The 19,411-nt window shown below is 35.2% G+C and overlaps 1 protein-coding gene across 1 annotated transcript in view; it reads left to right on the forward strand.

Moving 5' to 3' along the window:
* LOC129257977 (uncharacterized) overlaps positions 1-18,062 on the forward strand; it is a 36,777-nt gene extending 18,715 nt beyond the window's left edge. Inside the window, exons 2-3 of the mRNA XM_064096152.1 lie at positions 10,181-10,333; positions 11,690-18,062. Of these exons, the coding sequence (XP_063952222.1) occupies positions 10,218-10,333; positions 11,690-12,761 (1,188 nt within the window). The 5' untranslated portion in view covers positions 10,181-10,217 and the 3' untranslated portion in view covers positions 12,762-18,062. The remainder of the gene's footprint in view (positions 1-10,180; positions 10,334-11,689) is intronic.
* The last annotated feature ends 1,349 nt before the right edge of the window (positions 18,063-19,411 follow it).

Here is a 19,411-nt window from a genome sequence, read left to right on the forward strand (position 1 = left end):
CACATGAGCCATGCAAAGGTCATTATGAATGCTGTAGGGACTTTGTAAATTAAAATGTTCAAAGACAAATGGCCGTACGTGAATCCTATAATTGCAACTGCATACAATTGAGGGTTTATATTATTTCAGGCTAGGAAAGATAATTGTCGGGAGAATGAAACTGAAAAGGGCTAATCCGTTCTAAATTTTTTATTTGATATGCGGTAGCTGGTTCACAAAAGTGTATGAATATGATTGGCCATCTAACACTGATTCTAGGGAGGGTAGCTACGGTACTGAACTTTTCCCAATAGGGAAGAAATATCACCAACTTTGGAACTATTTTGACTGATGGAAGAATTTTACTCTCTCAGGTGATGAATTTGATCCTGTCGGGAAATGTCTTCATAAATGCTGATTTATTTTTAAAATGAGCTGGTCGAGGTACCCTTTTCTGGTCAGATATGGAATGTCAGATATACATGTATGTATCCCTATCCACTGGTAGGTAACATTCGACCCTCTGATTTCATCATTATTTTTTATGAAGTTTTTAAAGTACCACTTTAACACACGAGTCTATGGGAAATGTCGAGGGGAATCAGTTTGTAACCCTTCCTTTGGGGCTTGGTTCTTTGTTTGAGAATGTGGCGTACATAATGTACACCTCCGTTTGATGGACTAAGGGGGGAAATTTCACCTGGATATAAAGACCCCAAAATTAGGTTTCCCTTGAATAGAATTCCCCATTGAAACACCTATTACCGGTAAACTTTAGAAAGGAATCTGTCAATAAAAACCACCTTCTCATAAAGACAGTTTTTTGTGTGGCTTATCTGGAGGGTGTTTATTAATATTATATAAAGGTTTTACTGATAGAAATGTGAAATGTACACTTCAAAATGTGTTTGTAATCCTAAATCTCTTTAAATGTATTAAATTGTGTCCAGTGGACCAATCAGAGAGAGAATATAAACAGACTTGATAGGCAGATGTGAAGGCAGTGCCCTGGACGCCTGACGTGAGCATGCATTCACTTCTGATTATGCATAATAATGCAATGGATATTGATTCTGGTATGTAAAAGTCATGAGGGATTTTGATGAAAATTGTTTCCTTTATTCTCTCTTCAGTGTCTACGAATGTATTAACCAAACGTTTCACCAGGCAATAGTGTGACTTTGTAAATGTTGGCAATGCAGTGCGCTTGAGAATTAAAGGCTACATGTACATGTAGGCTTGATGGTGCTATAAAAATGCACTTACTGCTCTTTATGACATTGTTGAGCCTGAGATGCCTTCCTTAATCACTGAAATAAATTTAATTCCTGTGCATTATTTGTTTAAAAAAATGGGTCCTCACTCCTCCTCAGGAGGCCTGAGTCGGTCACGCCAGCACACTTGAATCTGACCTACATGTATGTGACTAGTTTGTGGTAATTAAAATTCTGATGTTTCAAGGATCCATTGTCTGTTTAATTCCTCCTTATAAATATTTTTGTAGAGGAATTCTTATGGTGTTTTTTTTATTTTAAAGTTTTTTTCTACATGTAATGTAGGTCATGGTGAAATATAGAATATATAGTTCATGAATATAGTGGGTACAGTGGCACTGAGTGCTCTGGAGCCATCGATGGAGTGAAGGAGACGCATGTTGGTCATTAATGAATTGCTTTTATCCGTGATATGAATGAAGAATAGATGTATAATGCAGATCTATGTAATGTATCTGCATGTTTGTATTAATATTGGAGACTAGTACTACACCATGTTGTACCAAAAATGGAAAGTGTACAAATATATTTTTTCTGTCAATTGTGAAAGGATCGCTGATTACTTAATTAATTTTTTGTTGAAATATGGAAGGGAAAGGGATGGGCAATACTTAAAACTATGCATCCACCAATTAGAACATTCAGGTTAATTTTTTTTTATAATGAAACATAACTTTATTGCATGCTTTGCAGGGCAACATGGATGTTTGCATGTACATGTATGATGTAGCCTATATTTTCCGAGCCCGAGGTGTTCGTATTGATTTCTGTGGCTGTGCCTGCGGAATATACATTGGCAGGTTAAAAAAAAGGATAGGATTCCAATATGCCCATGGAGATACTTTTGCACCAGTTGATTTGCCATCACAAAATGTTGAGTTTCTGGGCTGTTGACACGCGTCCCATTTATCATTGTCTGATTATTTGTTCTGCCTTGGAGAGGGGAAGACCGCATCCACAGAGTAAAAGGATTTTGTTTGTCACATTGCGAATGATGAGGCCCCTAACCTTCCCTCTGAGGAGCCGGCAAACAAATTTGTTTCCACTGGTAGTGATGGACAGACGTTATCCCCGTGTAGAAATGTAAGCCCTGCTATAAGAACTTGTCTGGCGAAGAGAAATTGTGATGTGATAATGGAGAAGGGTAAGAAACCAGGATGAAGGAAGGTAGTTCTTCATCAGCCAGAAGTTGATCCCGCCCTCAATATTCAGGTAACCCTATCTCCATCAGCCCAAGAAGAAGAATTCATGCAGCGTGGGATGTGACACTGCGCTACAGACATGTACCTTGCACACTTCTGGCTCTAGTGCCTGTGCGATGTTGTGTTACTATTATCCTGAATCAAAACTTGTGTGGAGTTCCTCTCCACTTTTGATTTAGCTTTATCCCGGTAATTCACTGAATATGACATTACAATCTCAGTTTACTCAGGATTGTGATAGTGAAATGGATCACACAAAATAGCCCACTACTCGCATCTCGATTTACTGTAATTAAGCTCAAGGTTTTTCTCATCAGAAATGGCAAAATAATATGACAATTCAGGCCAATGGAAATGGACCTGGGGCCCATAACACAAAGCTTAGCAATGATCGTAGAGCATTTTTCTACGATTGATTCCATTGACTACAATGTACAATCAATTGTGAAAATCAAGCGTACGATCAATTGCTAACGTTTGTGTTACGGGACCCAGGAGAGATAAGAGATTGGGGTGAGAGAGATGGAGTGAGAGAGGGAGAGAGAGAGAGAGAGAGGGAGAGGGAGAGGTGAGAGGGAGTTTGTGGTTTTCCATTGGCTCAAACAAGGTTGAACTCAACTACATGTAGCAGCCAACTCTGTCCCCCTCCCCCCCTTTTTTTCTTATGGGGATGGGGTAATGTAGTCCAATATCTTGGACTCCCAATGCATTTTTTTTTTGCTTGAGCTGCATGTATCTGTGACTGGTTGAAATGCTCACGGTTAAGAATTACAGCGCCATTCCGATTCTGGAGCTAATATAAACAGACCTAGATAAAGGGAAGAGATGGAGGGATACTGGAGAAGAAAACTGTGCTAAAGAGCAAGATAAGATAGTTCACCTAGTGAGATCCATGGATAGTGTAAAGATTTCATGATAGCTTGTTGACATCCTAGGCGGCTGCCTGCCTGCATCACATCTGTAGGGAGATGTGGACAGGTTGACACGAAATCAAAGGAATGGGACTACTATATACATGTACCTCTTGTTTTCCAGTATTAGGCTTACATACGTCAAGATTCTCTCCTTTTTTCTTAGCAAGAATTGCTGTCTCAGGTACTTGTATGTTAGTTCTAGTCAGCTCTTTAAGAATATTTCCAAGAATTTTGAAGAATTAGGTTTCTCTTTCAGATAATGTGTATAATTCTTCTGCACATTCTCAAATTAATCTTTATTTTCATTACCGGTATCTTCAATATTATTAAAGAGAAAAATCTCTCTGTCAGATGCTACTAACAGATCCTTTAATATGCATGCATGTATCTTTCTTAATTGATGATATAAATTTTATCAGGAATTCATTTTAATTTTCAATTTGATAACAAGTTTATCCATTGGGCAAAAATCAACAAAAGTTCTATCCAATCATTTTAAAACCTGCCACCCAAAGGACATTCTAGACTTACAAGTATATACTTTTAAAATAATTGCATACCGAATGGGAAAGCGATACCAGCTTGAATTTTTCCATGGATAAATAGAATGTTATGTTGTTGATGATATCAAATAAACACTTTCAGAACACTTTCTGTTACATATATTTAGTCTACATTTAAATGTAATCATCCACCAGGTTGTAGAACTAACATAAGAAAATAACCTTATGGTATCCTGCTCTGATCAACAAATCTACCCTGAAAGATACTGGTTTTTACCAGTGTGATAGCATATCATCCCCCCAAAAGAAAATATGCACTAAGTAGGTAGATCTATATTGAAACATTGTGAGAACAAGGTTGTGACAGTGTCAATACAACTCCCAAGGCCTTTCCCATCCCATCCCATCCAGCAAGTATGTTTCACATGCGCACCGTTCTCACTATCCTAAAACTAGTTTAGTGGAAACTAGTTTAACGTGTAATGAGAACGGTTGAAGCGGTTGTGGAAGCGATCTTCCAAACGAGTTCAGAAAACCTCCTCGCGATGTAGTTCTGAAGATCGCTTTGCCCCGTTAAACTGGTTTTAGCCTAAGTGAGGACACAACGGTTCTTCGGGAAGCGATCTTCACACATTTCGAGCGCGCTACATCACACACTATGTGGAGGGCCTACATGTACGCTGCGATTTCAAATTTCGCTCGAAACATGTCACCACACTGAGAGTGTTCCCATGGCAACAAGACCGCTTTACGTGAAGTAGTTTTGAAAACCACTCTGGTGATCAAATGGGAATGCTAGCAAAGGGATTTTCCAAACTGGTTTCCTGAACCGGTTTCCAGTAAACCAGTTTTAGAAAGTATAATGAGAACGGTGTCTAGGATTGTTCACTGTCAAGCTATCGATTTTTGCTTAAGTGTGCTTTGTCTGCTACTACACTCATACTGCACATGCTCGTATCTTCAAGTACTTACCCCCCAAAAAAAAAAAATTGTGTTTCGGGGGAGTATGATTGTGGAAATCGATTATTGGGTGTTCTGAGTCCTGAAGAAATTCTTGCAAATTTACAGATACTTTGGAGATTTTGGGGGACTAAAAGCAGACGTGTAGTGTATTCAGGATATCCTGTACATGTATATTACATACATACATGTATACATATGAAGAGTCTTTCATAGAGAATAGTTTTTTTCTTTTCAGGATGGAAAATCAAGAGCAAGAACAACATGTTTAGTTTTAATATTTGATCAAAATATAGACAGTTGTTTCTCAAAAAATTTACCAAGGCATGTAATTGACATCTTAAAGAGGTTTTTAAAGGACAAGTCCACCCCAACAAAAAGTTGGTATGAATAAAAGGAGAAAAGTAATAGAAGCATTACACTGAAAATTTCGTCTAAATCGGTTGGAAAATAAGGTTATGACATTTTAAAGTTTCGCTTAATTTCACAAAACATTTATATTCGCATCCTGGTCAGTATGAATTATTCAAATATTCTTCTCATTGTCATGTGAAACAAATGTTATTCCTCCCTGAACATTTGGAATTACCATGTTTTAACATACATGTACTGTGGTTCAAACAAGAAGGTCCTTAAATTGTCAAATCAGTAAAATTGGATCATTGTATAATTCAAACAATAAAAAACAAAAGAAATAGTGAGTGAGGTACGTCAATTCTCTTTTAATAATAATTGCATATCACTGAGTTGTGCATGTAACTGTTTAGTGAAAAATAAGCGAAACTTTAACAAAATTTTCGTAATTTTCTTTTTTTTCATCCGATTTTGATGAAATTTTCAGCGTTATACTTGTTTGATTTGTCTCTAATTGATTCAAATCAACTTTCTTCTGGGGTGAACTTGACCTTTAAAGATAATTTTTTTTGGTGTCTATGATCCCCAAATGAAGTCAAGAATAGAATGTGGAAGTAATTCTAATCTTAGAAGAATTTTTGTTATTGTCTATCCCCAAATGAAGTCAGGACTGGAATTTGAAAGTAAAACATTTCTTGTTTGATGAAACGTGATTTTTTTTTGTCTAAAAGCAGATGATGAAATTGGATATGACAAGATATTTCTGATAGGTCCAGATGGCCCGAGGAGGAGATGGTATAAAATCAAATGATACGAGCTGTCATGCTTGGGTTGATAGGCCGTATATACATCTCACTTCTTCTCCAAGTCTGTTATCCCTTTACACATCATGGATTATGTTCAATGACAAGTTTTCCTTCATGAATCATGGTTTAGAAACTGGGTAGGAAATAATTCAAATCTTTTAGAACTCCTTTTTCACATTTGAGTGATTGTGGAATTTTAGGAGGTTTTTTTTTTGTTGTACAAAGAGTTACGATTGATCCGATCAATCGTAACTCTATGGAAATCCATCAGTGTCATAATTTTTTCTAGAGGAAATTTGCAAAATGTCCTTTGTAATCAAAGGAGAACACCCCAAATTGTCAAGAAATCAATGAATTTATGGATATGCATTCATATCTAGAATTTTTTTTGAACAAACCTGCATTTCATATGTTGACTTTGCTGGCTTTCCATAGTTGCGACTGATCGGATCAATCGTAACTCTTTGTACAACGGGGCCCTCAGGAGTCACTTTTTGTGCAACAAGCTACTGTGCTGAGAAGTAGTTCTCATTATTCTGTTCTGTTTACAAAATTGATTTTTAAACTTTCTTGAATATTGTTTGTAGCAGATCTTGGGGCAACTTTAGAAAAGTTGGTTGCCCATAGCAATTCATTTGGGGAATTTCAGGGGTTATTTGGGCTGTCATGAGGGTGAAATCACCATTGCCCTGTAGTATTCCCTAAGCTGCTACATGTTGTTGTAGCCATGAAAATTTTTATTCAAACGTCGAGTTCATCCAATCACAAAGTTGATTTTGGTGAAAATATGATAACATATGGAAGCATGCATGCATGATATTTCTAGAAATTTCATCAAAATTGGATGTAAGATGAAGTTAAATCTTTTCTAAATTTTATTTATTTGCAAGTGGCTTGATTTCAACAAAAAAATAAAAATGAAAGTCACAATTAATAATGCCTCACCACATTTTTCAGATCATGTTCATCGTACATACATGCAGTCATATTAATAGCGAATTTCAGACCTGTAATGACTCTCAGTGCGCTCAGTGTATGCCTTTTAGATACTGTGTACGCATTGGTGTTTAAGCATACATGTAAATTCATACGTGTACTTTACTCTTTGTGAAATACCTCCGATCTCTTTTTACCTCGGTCACATTTGCTCTACAGCGGCCGTACGGCGAGTTGAAAACAGCCGTTTATTCATTTTTATTCAAACCACCTATATATAACTAGCTGGTACAAAAAAATGTTAAAATGGCTGTTTTCGACTTGCCGTACAGCCACCGTAGAGCAAATGTGACCGAGGTATTAATAAACTTGCAAATGCTTCATCATTGCACAGCAGTAGATTCCTATTTAAGTTCAAGCATTAAGTGACCATTGTTACAGGTTTACCCGATCATGAGTGAAATACCTCAATCTCAAATAGGCAGATTATTTGACTTCATATTATTAATATTTTAATAATCAGTTTCTTCTTTGAATTCTTTTTTTGCCTTCAACACTGCAGTGTTGGGAATGACCTATTTTGGGATGCCAAAGCTGCAGAAAGTTCGGCCCCTACTTTTTTACATGTACCCCCATGTACCATCCAGCTGTTATATTGATGAAATAGTTTGTATAATTTACAGACAGCATGTACATGTACACTGTATTACATGCGTTTCAAACAAACAGCAGTATAAAGCCTACATGTTATGGCTGGGAGCCTATGGTGAGAAGTGATATCGCAGGCAGCGCTTCTGTTCTCCCATGGATGTCCAGCTGACCAGACCTGGGGAAATGACTTCCAATATTCAGCCATGGTCTGTGATTTCATTGGTTACGGAAATCTAGCAGTTGCTTGTCAATGACACGACTGGCATCAATATATGATCTTGGATGATCCGAACAGCTTAGTATTTGCCATCTGCCAGGGGACTCTGTAAATTAGGATGAAATTAAGAGAGTACATGTAGCAATGAATACTAGTATAATGTTTAATCACCCTCATCAGTAACCTGCTTGGTGTACTGTGACTTAGTTCAAGGTTATAATTAAAGAATCTAAAAAAATTGCAATTTCTAGATTGTACAGAATTTTAATTCTTTTACAGTAGGTCATTATTTGTTATAATATTTTTGCCATAAGAGAGTTCAGGCTAGGAGGATAAGTAGTTTTATGTTGTAGTCTTTCTTATTATTATTATTTGTAATTTGTAACAATACTTAATGGTAAAAATGACACACTGAACCCCCCCAAAAAAAAAATTAAAAAAGAAAAATATGTTAATAGAACGACTGAGAATTTAATAAATTCAACCCTTTCTGTGTATATCTCTTTTCTTGATTTAATTAAAAGCTTTAAAAGGGAAGTTCACCCTGAATAGCAGAAAAAATAATTAAAAATATTGCCGAAGGTTTGAGAAAAATCCATGAAAGAATTAAAAAAAGTTATTAGAATTTTAATCATTTGATTTGTGACTTCATATGCGAGCAGCTTTCCTACATACCGAATGGTAAAAAAAAAAAATGAAATGTCATTTTGTCAGAAAATTGAAGATGTTTTATACTTACTGTACCTTCAGTATATCAATAGACAAATCATTTCACACTCGTTCCTAAAAAGAAAACAAAAGTAAGTCATCACGAACCATTAAAAAATTGGAATTGGTGCATTTAATATTAATTAAATATGGGGCAGCTGTTCGTTTATGATGTCACACTTTCCTCAAACCTTCACCAATGTTTATTACTATTTTTTCTGCTATTTTTACATTAGAGTTTCTCAGGGTGAACTTCCAATTTAATACACATGTACTTGTGCCTGGACTACGCATGAAGCCCAAGCCTTTGAATGGTAATTGGCCTCTGCTAGCTCCTAGTACCCAGATATTCTGTGTAATTTTTATTTTTTTCTTTTATAGTGCTGATGTGCTGACTTTATGAAACATATTTCTCTCTGTTATCCCCTATTCTATGGGAAGATAAGTTCAGTCTTGAAATGCTTGAATGGAATCAGTGAGAATGAAGGACTGAGTGAGTTCTTTGTGGTGTTTCCTTGGAGAAAGCCTCTTAACACTGCTGTTCATACTGCATGCAAGAGACTTAATCCTGATAATCTCTGAAGAAATGATAATGTAGAGTGCAATGAGAGTTTATATCACATTATAAAATTTAATGTACATGTATATTGGCCTACAATACTTCCAATTACAAAATCGGCAGCTTAGATTCACAATTTAGAAAATCCTTGTGGACCACACACAGAATCTATGTGTACGTGTTGGCCTCCATAGAGGCCTACATGTATATTACTAACTCTTAAAAACCATACTGAATAGGGATTTACATGATTTTATATTGGGCTAGATATATAATGAACAAATTCAGTTTAGATTTATAATTCTTATGATAGTTAATCATATCATACATGATAATACTTCATAACATAACACTTCACTGTACAAAAGTTATTGCCTTTAATCTAATGTATACTTTAAGGAAAATTAAAAACAGATTTCTTTTTAACTTTTCAGATGCTCTAATCTAATATTCTGATACAATGTCAGTTTATTTTTTTTATTAATATGGGGGATAGATTGCTTTATAGGTAAGACTGGATTTGCAGACTTCTGGTAGCTTGTATCTCAATCATCATGATATTGCGAAAACGAATTCAATTTAAACAGGTCTTAAGTGAATTTAACCCTAACTGTCACTAACTACCAGCATTAAACCTGACAAACATAACCCTAACCTTAATAATCAAATCTGATTCATAAAGCTTACCCTAACCCTAACCCATACTATATGTCAGGTCTTCTCCTAAACGCCAACTATATGACTTAACTTGCCCTTTAAATAATATTGATGTCCAGCAAGATGAGCTGAGCCAGCATATCTCTGGTATTTATTGTTATTTATCCCAAACCTCAAAGTTCAAGGAGTGAGTTGAAAGGGGAGGAATAAAAAGGGCATGAGTTTATCTTTTAGTAATCATGGATCTTGATCTTTATATGTGGTGGTGTGACTTTACAGTACATGTACATGTATGAGCTAGAGACTGTGCTAATGTGGAACTTACATGTACGGTAGGTACATAAACTAATGGTGATGAGACTAATGATAACTCACGAGAAAAGATCTTGCCTTTTGAACATTACATGTACTTTAATCCATTCTTATTGCTTGTTCTCTTTGGTTTCTTTTCTTTGTGCAGTCTGCTTTTCTGAAAGACTTTGCCACCGCCTGTACAGATGCTAGGGAGTTACCATGAAGTGTGTTCAAGTATGAAATCTAAGAGATTCTATGTTGTCATAAGCATAACTGCTTTTGTAGGCATCGCTCTGTGGACACTCTATCAGCAAGTCAGGTAATACTGAAACCAGGTAGTGACTGTACAAAGACCATGGGAATGATATAATTTAGCTCTTCACGTGTTGATTAATATGCAAATAGCGATTAGGCATGAGTGTGATGGTGCGAGATTTTGCATGAGGTGAAAGAAAAAGGCTCTATTCAACTACGCGTACTGTAGCTGAGTTGAAATAGAGTGTCTCTTTCTTTCCCTGAATGTGAAAAGTTGCACACCATTGCATAAATAAGAATATTCGCTATTCATGTTTTTACAATGCCTCGGAAGTTGGCAAAAATATGAACATTAAATTTTGTTTCTTGTGTTAATCTTTGAAAATAAGAAAGAATTATTGAAAGCGAGTAGCAAAGCCCCTCAAACGCGCGTCAGGACCCCGTCTTACAAAGAGTTACGATTGATCTGATCAATCGCAATTATTGACAGCCAGCAACGTCAACATTTATTATGCATGTTCGTCCAAAATATTTTCTAGCTATGATGTATATTCATACATTCATTGTTTTCTAAAAAATTCACTGCGCTTCTCTTTGCATACAAGGGACATTGTGCAAATTTTTCGTAGAAAAAATTATGACAATGATGGATTTCCATAGAGTTACGATTGATCAGATCAACCGTAACGCTTTGTAAGACGAGGACCTGATCTGCAGCAGCAATGCACATTTAACCAGTAAGCCCTACGCATATTGCACCTGCATTTAAAAGCGTAATGCAAATACTTGATGTCACCTTGTTCCTGACCGTGCAACGGTACATTATTGATGGTACGTGTGCTACGATACGAATGTTCGACATTCATTTTCTCATGTACAACAAGTTAAGTAGGCGTACAATGTGTTATGTGGTATGATTTGAAAAACCAACAGAAAATTATTTGCTTTAGGGTATAATGTGATATACTACACAGTTTTACTGTAAAAGTGATAATAATGATAACAGCATATTTACCCAGGGTAGCCACTCCAGTTCTGAAAACTGTTCTTCAAGTGGGCCCTGCTATTAGTCTCCCCTTTAGAGTTCTACTCACAAATCAAATAATAAGGTAACTATAAATTCTTGACAAATTTTTCGCATTGTAAATTTTTCTGTCTCATTTCACTGCCATTTATGTTAATTTTTTTAATAGATATTGTAATTGTAATTAGAAATTACTACCAAAGTAGTTTGCATGTGTACATGTCGGAGTAGGACATACATGTACATGTATATTTAAATGGTAATATCCATATTCAGACACAAACAGTGAATTTACAGGTATTCATTGGTGTAACTGTAGTAAAAACAGGTGCTGCCTTGATGTTTAAATCAATTCATTTACTCCAATCATTTTCATACTATTTCTCCAATTATCAGCTCTCATCCAGTTGACACATGGAATCACTACAGCGGTAAACGTCATAGGAAAATAACCAGTTTCTCGCCGCTGAGTGAGGTATCTGGAGGGTCATGGCCAGTGGAAAAGCACCGCTTCCTCCCAAACTTCTTTTTACTATGGGACAAGGAGAAGTCTCCCACGCTCTCATCATACAGCGAAGGTAACATAATATTCCTGCATCATAACAAGGCTGGGGGTATCAGCATCAGGAAATGTATGCAAGCAGTTGGACCAGAGAGTGGATTGAACGTATCCAGGAATGTATTCAGCTATCGCTACACAGCACGAGAATTTGACTATTGGAAGCATGCAGCAAGGACTAAGCAGCGCATGGGCTTGTATGGTGGGTATTCTTTTGGAGTCTGTGACGTTATCACGGATGGCCGACCATGTTCGTATTTCACGATGATTCGGGATCCGTACGACCGTGCAGTGTCCGCGTACCTTTATTGCTCCAAGAACGCGAGCAAGGACCAGTTGTGTACTGCCCTCAGAGCAAGCGAGGTGAGCGTTGTAGACTGGGCTATCCATCATGGGAGTTTCTTCTTCCGGCAGCTTGTGTTCAACCCTGCGGTCTGCAACGGTTCCTACGACAACTCACCGTATCTCGGCAACTTTGATGACTTCCCACACAAGTTTGCTAGCGACGTGATACCATGTTGGTTCAAACATAAAGTCTTGCTACAACGCATGTTGAGTGAGAAGGAGCGATTAGATCTCCTAAAACATGTCCATGACAACCTAGAGAACTACTTCGCTGTCATAGGCCTCCTAGATAACTTTGATCTCACCATGGGGATGCTTCAGCATGTCTATCATGTACCTTTCAGAGACAGGTGTGCAGATACCCACAAAAACCAGGGAAGATTTCGGAAAAGGCGCCAAAAGATTGAAGCCGATCTTCTGGTTGCAAAGCTTAAGCGGGAACTGTTGGCAGACCCTCGTGTTAATGCATCGTTGCATGCCGACCTTGTCTTGTATGAGAAAGCAAAACAAATATTCAATAGACAAAAGGAAGTCTTTAAATACCTCACAAAAACAACCTCATGATTTCTTTCTTTATCTGTCCCTTTTTCTTGGACAAAATAAACCTTTACTAACCTAATTATTGTACTTTTGTTTATTGCATTCATTTGAAATTATGATAGATGAGTAAATTATTTCATCAATTTCTGTACGTCCCCAACAGACTCTCATCTATAGGGGATGAGCCATACTTAGTTGCTGGGTAGATAAGATATTCCTATTTGCATTCATTTGCATAATTTTAAAAATTTATTAAAATGTGATTTAAATAAACAAAATATTTAAATGATTTGTTTATGATGCAATCATTAAGACTGGAGATTAGAGACAAATTTATGCTATAATGTATATTCTCATTATTCTAATTGTTCTTGTTGCTTCAAATTCCTCTTCCTTTCCTTATTTTCCTTTTATTTTTACCATCCAAAGAGTGGGGTAGGGGGTGAGGGGGGTATGGTGTTTGTCTTCTCATTGTATTAATGAAGAAGCTGTGCCATCGTGTTTCTCATATTGAGAAGAAACAGAGACATAGTTTAGAATCACATGATTCATCAAATTCCTTTTGTGTCCGATAACGAGTACCAAATTAATCACGTGTATATAATTGTGAGGAGGATTGTTGTCGTGTTGTTCATGCTGTATGCTTAATGCATGCAAGTGATGATGAATATAATATGGATAGTATTGTTGTCGTAATAAAAATGGTTGTAATATTGATGTACTTTGTACTAGACTAGTGTACATGTATGTGCATGTTCTTTTAAATGTCATGAGCAGTTTTTATGAAGTTGTAAGTACTAGATATTGGGAATCCTAACATAAAACACCCAAGATTACTATGACATGTAAATTGTAAGGCAAACTCATGCAACTGAATTCTACTCTCAAGATAATGACAATTTGACCAAGAATATTTTGACCCACCCCCCTTGAGATCGTGTGCATTTGCGGAGGATTTAGCTTGTATTATGCATACTTCCTCCTACATTAAATTTATGGTGTCTTGATGAAGACTATTAAGGAAGTGAAATTCTCGATTGAATAATAGATGATATAATCGATCAAGTGATTTTCGAAAAATAAGATGTTGCAATAGATCTTCATCCTTATTTTTTGTTCAATCTATTAAGCAGTTTGAATGATCTGTGTATTAGAATGCCATTATCGTTCCTCAAAATATGCCCCTTTTATTCCTTTTTATTTATTTATTTATTCATTTATTTTATTTATTAATCGCATTTTTTTTTCAGGGGGAGAAATCTTCATTGGTATTAGAATATCAGTATTGCTGCCCAAAATATGTTACCTTTCTTTGTAGATTTGAAGCATTTGCAGACTATTGACACTTCTTTTAAAATATTGAATTTATGTGCAGTACTATTATTGCTCATCGTTTGTAGTTTTGTACTATTTTTTAATAGTTTTGCTGCCAGTTGCTGTAAATAATGAATACCCTATGTACACTTTTGACTGTTTACATGAAGGTTCTGGACTACAATTTTATTATTTTATTTTTATTATTTTATCACCATGTCATATGATAGTTTATATTTGCCAGTATTTTTCCTGTATTCAGTTTCCATTATGTCTTGGTTTATATGTCAGGGAAATGAATTTTGCAACTCATATAACAATACATCTCCATTTGCAGTAATTTGCTGGTATGAAATTCTGGCTGGCTCATGATAGCCGACTATACTTTGAAGGAAACTTGAATTTGTCCTTCGACAACACTCAAATTTCATCTTCAGTTATGGAAGGATACCCACAAACACAAAACAACGAACAGCAACACTTAAAACTATTAATTGCATTTTCTTCTCTTTATGCTAGTTAGAAATAAGGCATTGGCAATGGTAATGTGTTTTTTCATCAAGATTAATTTAAAAAAAAAGCAAATAATATAGGATGGATCTGGTGTACTTTTGCATTTGGGGTCAAAACCGATGAGAAATGAAACATTTGCATATTGTTGGAATTTCATCTCACGCTTAAATTGCAGGGGTCAATTTCAGTAGCATATGTCAAAAGGGACCATTATATGAATTGGGCTGATTTCATAAATGAACTAGAATTCATCAGAAATCAGCAGAATATCAGATGATTTTGCTGATATATTTTCATTGTCAAAGAATATAATTTTGACTGTATAATTTTCTTTTTTTCCCTTCAAATCAATACTTTTCAGTGCCAGTATTTGAATGGAAGTCCTCCCTGAATTTAAAGGACAAGTCCACCCCAACAAAAAATTGATTTGAATAAAAAGAGAAAAATCCAACAAGTATAACACTGAAAATTTCATCAAAATCGGATGTAAAATAAGAAAGTTATGACATTTTAAAGTTTCGCTTAATTTCACAAAACAGTTATATGCACATCCTGGTTGATATGCAAATGAGGAGACTGATGACGTCACCCACTCACTATTTCTTTTGTATTTTATTATATGAAATATGAAATATTCTAATTTTCTCCTCATTGCCAAGGGATACAACGATTAATTTCTCCCTGAACATGTGGAATTAGCATTGTTTAATACTATAATATATGGTTCAGTCAAGTTGGTCCTTATTGTCAAATCTATAAAAAATTAAATATTGTATAATTCAAACAATAAAAAACAAAAGAAATAGTGAGTGATGGACATCATCGACTGACTCACCTATAGTTGTGCATACAGTATCACTGTTTTGTGAAAAATAAGCGAAACTTAAAAATGTCAAAACTTTCTTATTTTACATCCGATTTTGATGAAATTTTCAGCACTGCGCTAGTTTGATTTTTCTCTATTTATTCAAGTCAGCCTTTTCCTGGGGTGGACTTGACCTTTAAGTTGGTTTTAATTTAATAAAATCATCAAAAATGAGAAAGTACATGAATGAAAGTCTGGCTAAACTCTATTCAAGAATAATAGTCATTACATTAAAAAAAAAATAACTCTTTATTTTTTTTGGATAGAGTTTCATTGAACCTTGGTTGATGGATTTTTCATATTTTCTGTGCTTCTTAAAGCTAAATAAATATGAAGGTTTTTTTCCTTTATATTAAGTTCACCATCATCTATAGTGTTATTGTGCTATATTTTCCTAGTGTTAATACTTATGATGTTACATACAATCAGTGCATGTGTCAAAACCAAGTATTATTATGAATATATTCAAATTAGACAGAATGTCTTCAGTATTGTGATTGAAATCTCCGGTATATTAAAGAAATAGCTGTTTGTACATCTTGACTGAGGATGTATTTCAAATATTCAATTTGTTGTCATATTCCTCAAATTTATGGACATTTTGTTGTCATATTCCTCAAATTTATGGACATTTGTTCTGAAGATGAAAGTAATTTGCATTTTATTGATGAAATTATTATATATTTTGGAGGGTATGTATTAAAGGAAGTGAATTGTCAGAGGTTTGTACTGGTAAATGTAGTATGCTACTGAAATTATTGCATCTGATTGGCTTAAAGCAAATTTATTATTGAAAAATCCCTGACATGCTTCATGAAACCCTCTGCCAGAAGGTTAAAAAACGGCATGTACTAAAAAGAAAGAGAAAACAAATCTAACACTGATATATACACTTATCTGCAGCCATTTGAGAAATTGTCTTATTAAGTCTCTCGGGTAATAAATTCTCTTTTTATCTTTTTAACACTTCATGAGCACTTGATGAATATATCATATTTATAAGCATGTATGCTTTCATATTAGATTAGTAAAAGAGTCATATTGAAAGTGTCAAGTGTTCATGAAAATTTTTGAAAATGATTTTAAAAGGATATTTCTCTCTCATAGATGATAAAAAGTATCCGTAATCAACATGTGGAAAAAACTGTGTTTAGAATGTCTACGTTAGCAGACTGATATGTCTGCTGAAATGGAATTTGAGGGTTTGTATCATAACCTTCCATTCATGCTATCAAGTATATGAGTATTTCAGCTATGCTAATAATAATTCATGACTCATTTATAATTCAAAAGTCAATTCAATTAGAAATTATGTTGTTGACAGGTGTGTCTACAGTCTGGAGTTTTTATGATTGAGTGATAAGCGTAGGGAAAATGATGAGTGTGCTCTACAAATATAAATGTATTTGTAAGCTGCATTTTGCTTTGTATTTATGAATTCAAATAGCTCACCTAATTGGCCTACCTTACAGAACTAACATTGTTTTTACATTTAATATGAGCAATATGGGAAGAGAGTTCTGGACTCTGTTATTGTCTGTTGCAATGTTTGTTGTTTGGTCAGCGGGTGTGTATTTGCCTACAAACTGACTCGGCGAACCCCGATCGAGACCGCAAGATGTTGACATCAGAGGTTGGCCTGTATACTTTGATGAATAGTTTTGATTACAGTATGTAATTCTTCAATTACGAGTAAACATACCAAAGATAAGGAATGATCAAGTCTGCCCCATCCCCCAGACTTTAACTCTTGGCCCCACCCCCCCCCCCTTCTGAGATAATTCCTATAGGGCCTGTAAAAGTAAATGAAATAAGATGGTTAGGTGTCGACAAACAGTCAAGACAGACAGACAAACATTTGAAATGGATCAGAAGGTTGATCTATACCTCCCCAATCAGGAAATATACCTGTTAGTTTGCCAGTGCGAATGCCTCGTATTTCAATATCCCCACGAGAAAATACCCTCAAATGAAAAGGCACTTTTCCAAATTAAGAGAACCTTTGCAGGGATATCTCAAATGTTGCATACATATTTGCTGTGCGAGGCAAGATATTGTGCCTACTTCTCGAAATGAATCAACTCCAAGAGACTGCTTACTCCTAAAACTGAGAGAAATTTATTTTCTTACGCAGGTGTGCATGTGCACAATGACATGGGCATTTTTAGGCATAGACAATGTCTTGCAACTTACAGGTACTTTTCTTACTGGGGCAGGTGTGAGTACACCCAGTGTAAGGTAGCCTTTTTTTATTTGTAAGGTTGAGCAGTGTCATGGATATTCCCTCTCTTTCCTCCATTTATATATTCCCATGTATGCTGTGTAAATACTCCACAGTGTGAAACATGAATACAACCCAAACAAACCAAGGCTCAAGTTGACACAAGACTTTGGCCGTGAATTTCCAAGTCTTTAAAAAAAATGCAAACCCCTCTGCGAGCCCCTCTCGCAAAGTTGAAAAGACCAGGGGATTTATTGAAATAATGTCTGTTTTGGCTCAATTTTGTATTCTTGAAGTGGAGATAATCTTGTATTTATTATCAATCTGTAGTGGTAATACTTTTACTCCTGATCCAGTAATATTTGTAAATGTGATTATCAGGTAGAAGTTTTTTAACACCAGAAGATGTATTAGGAGTGTGTTTGATTAACATATTTTGTTGAAGCATTCTTTCTAGTAACCATTTAATTTTAGTTTTTGTAATTTCTAAGTTCTTTTCGTTATGCTTTCTTTTTTTGTGTGTGTGGTAATGTCTTATTTGCATAAATTTATATTTGAGCATTTCTGTTTTTAAAAAGTGAAAAAGATAAAAATCAATATGGTTTAGCAAATAAGTTTCAGGTCTGTGATGGAGGTTCTTAACAATACTAACCTCACTTTTTCATTGATATTCTTCAGAATATCATATCATAGATGCATGTATTATTGTTTTCTTTTGCAATGGTTTATCTTTATGTTAGGTGCATATTTTATCCAAAGTTATTAATTTGGTGCATTTTGATGCAGAAGTGAATTCTTGATAGATACATGTACCCCTTTAATTAAAACAGCTATAATGAGTACTATTTTTTTAATAAAGAAAAATAAGATTTATTGGTGCAAGTAATTCTGGGTTACTTTAATATTTGACAGATAGGAATCATTATTCCCATCTTTGTTGTTTTGTTCCGTACCACATGTATCATATTCAACTATAGTAACACTGCCATTTCATACGGTATGGTATCTATTACGCATTGTAGAAATTGATTGTAGGGTGGATTTATTCTGTAACTGATAGTCATGCTCTATGTGTGCAATGAGGAGCTGCACATCAGTATTTTAGCAAATAATAATAATAATAATAATGTACATTTATATAGCGCTTATTACAGTAGTTTCTAAGCGCTTAACATTTATAACTTAACATAATACATGTATACGGATTATGAAGAGCATAATAAATTATATTGCATTACGTTGCATAATATTACATTAAACATTAAGCAAGAGGCCTATGTTACCTCCAGCTGGTATCTTTTTTCTTTTTTTGGGAGGGTCTCAATTTAATCTCTTAGCTCTTTTTTTTTTTTTTTTTTTTGGGGGGGGGGTGGATCACATGAGAAATAATAGGGGCAGTCGCCCCTCTTTATTGTCCCACAAATCAATCATAATATGACTTGTTTAATCAATTGCAAAGATTTTCATTCTGGAGCCAGGATGTTTCAATCGACATCCCTGTTAGTTGACACACCACCTCATAGACTATCATTCTCCACATATTGTTTCATGATTTATGAGAGTAAGACATTGTATATACTACTGTGATTCATATACTAGTATTATGCAGCGAAAGTGTAAGTATGTCTTGATAGTGTGTTATAGTGTGTAAAATTCAGTTTGCACATATGTATGTACTGTGTATGTATGCATGTGCACCAGAATATACTTCGTTTTAGAAGAATTTCATGATTAACAATATCAAGCTTTACAATAATGTGA

This window comes from Lytechinus pictus, chromosome 3 (genome assembly GCF_037042905.1).
Source record: "Lytechinus pictus isolate F3 Inbred chromosome 3, Lp3.0, whole genome shotgun sequence".
NCBI lineage: Eukaryota > Metazoa > Echinodermata > Echinoidea > Temnopleuroida > Toxopneustidae > Lytechinus > Lytechinus pictus.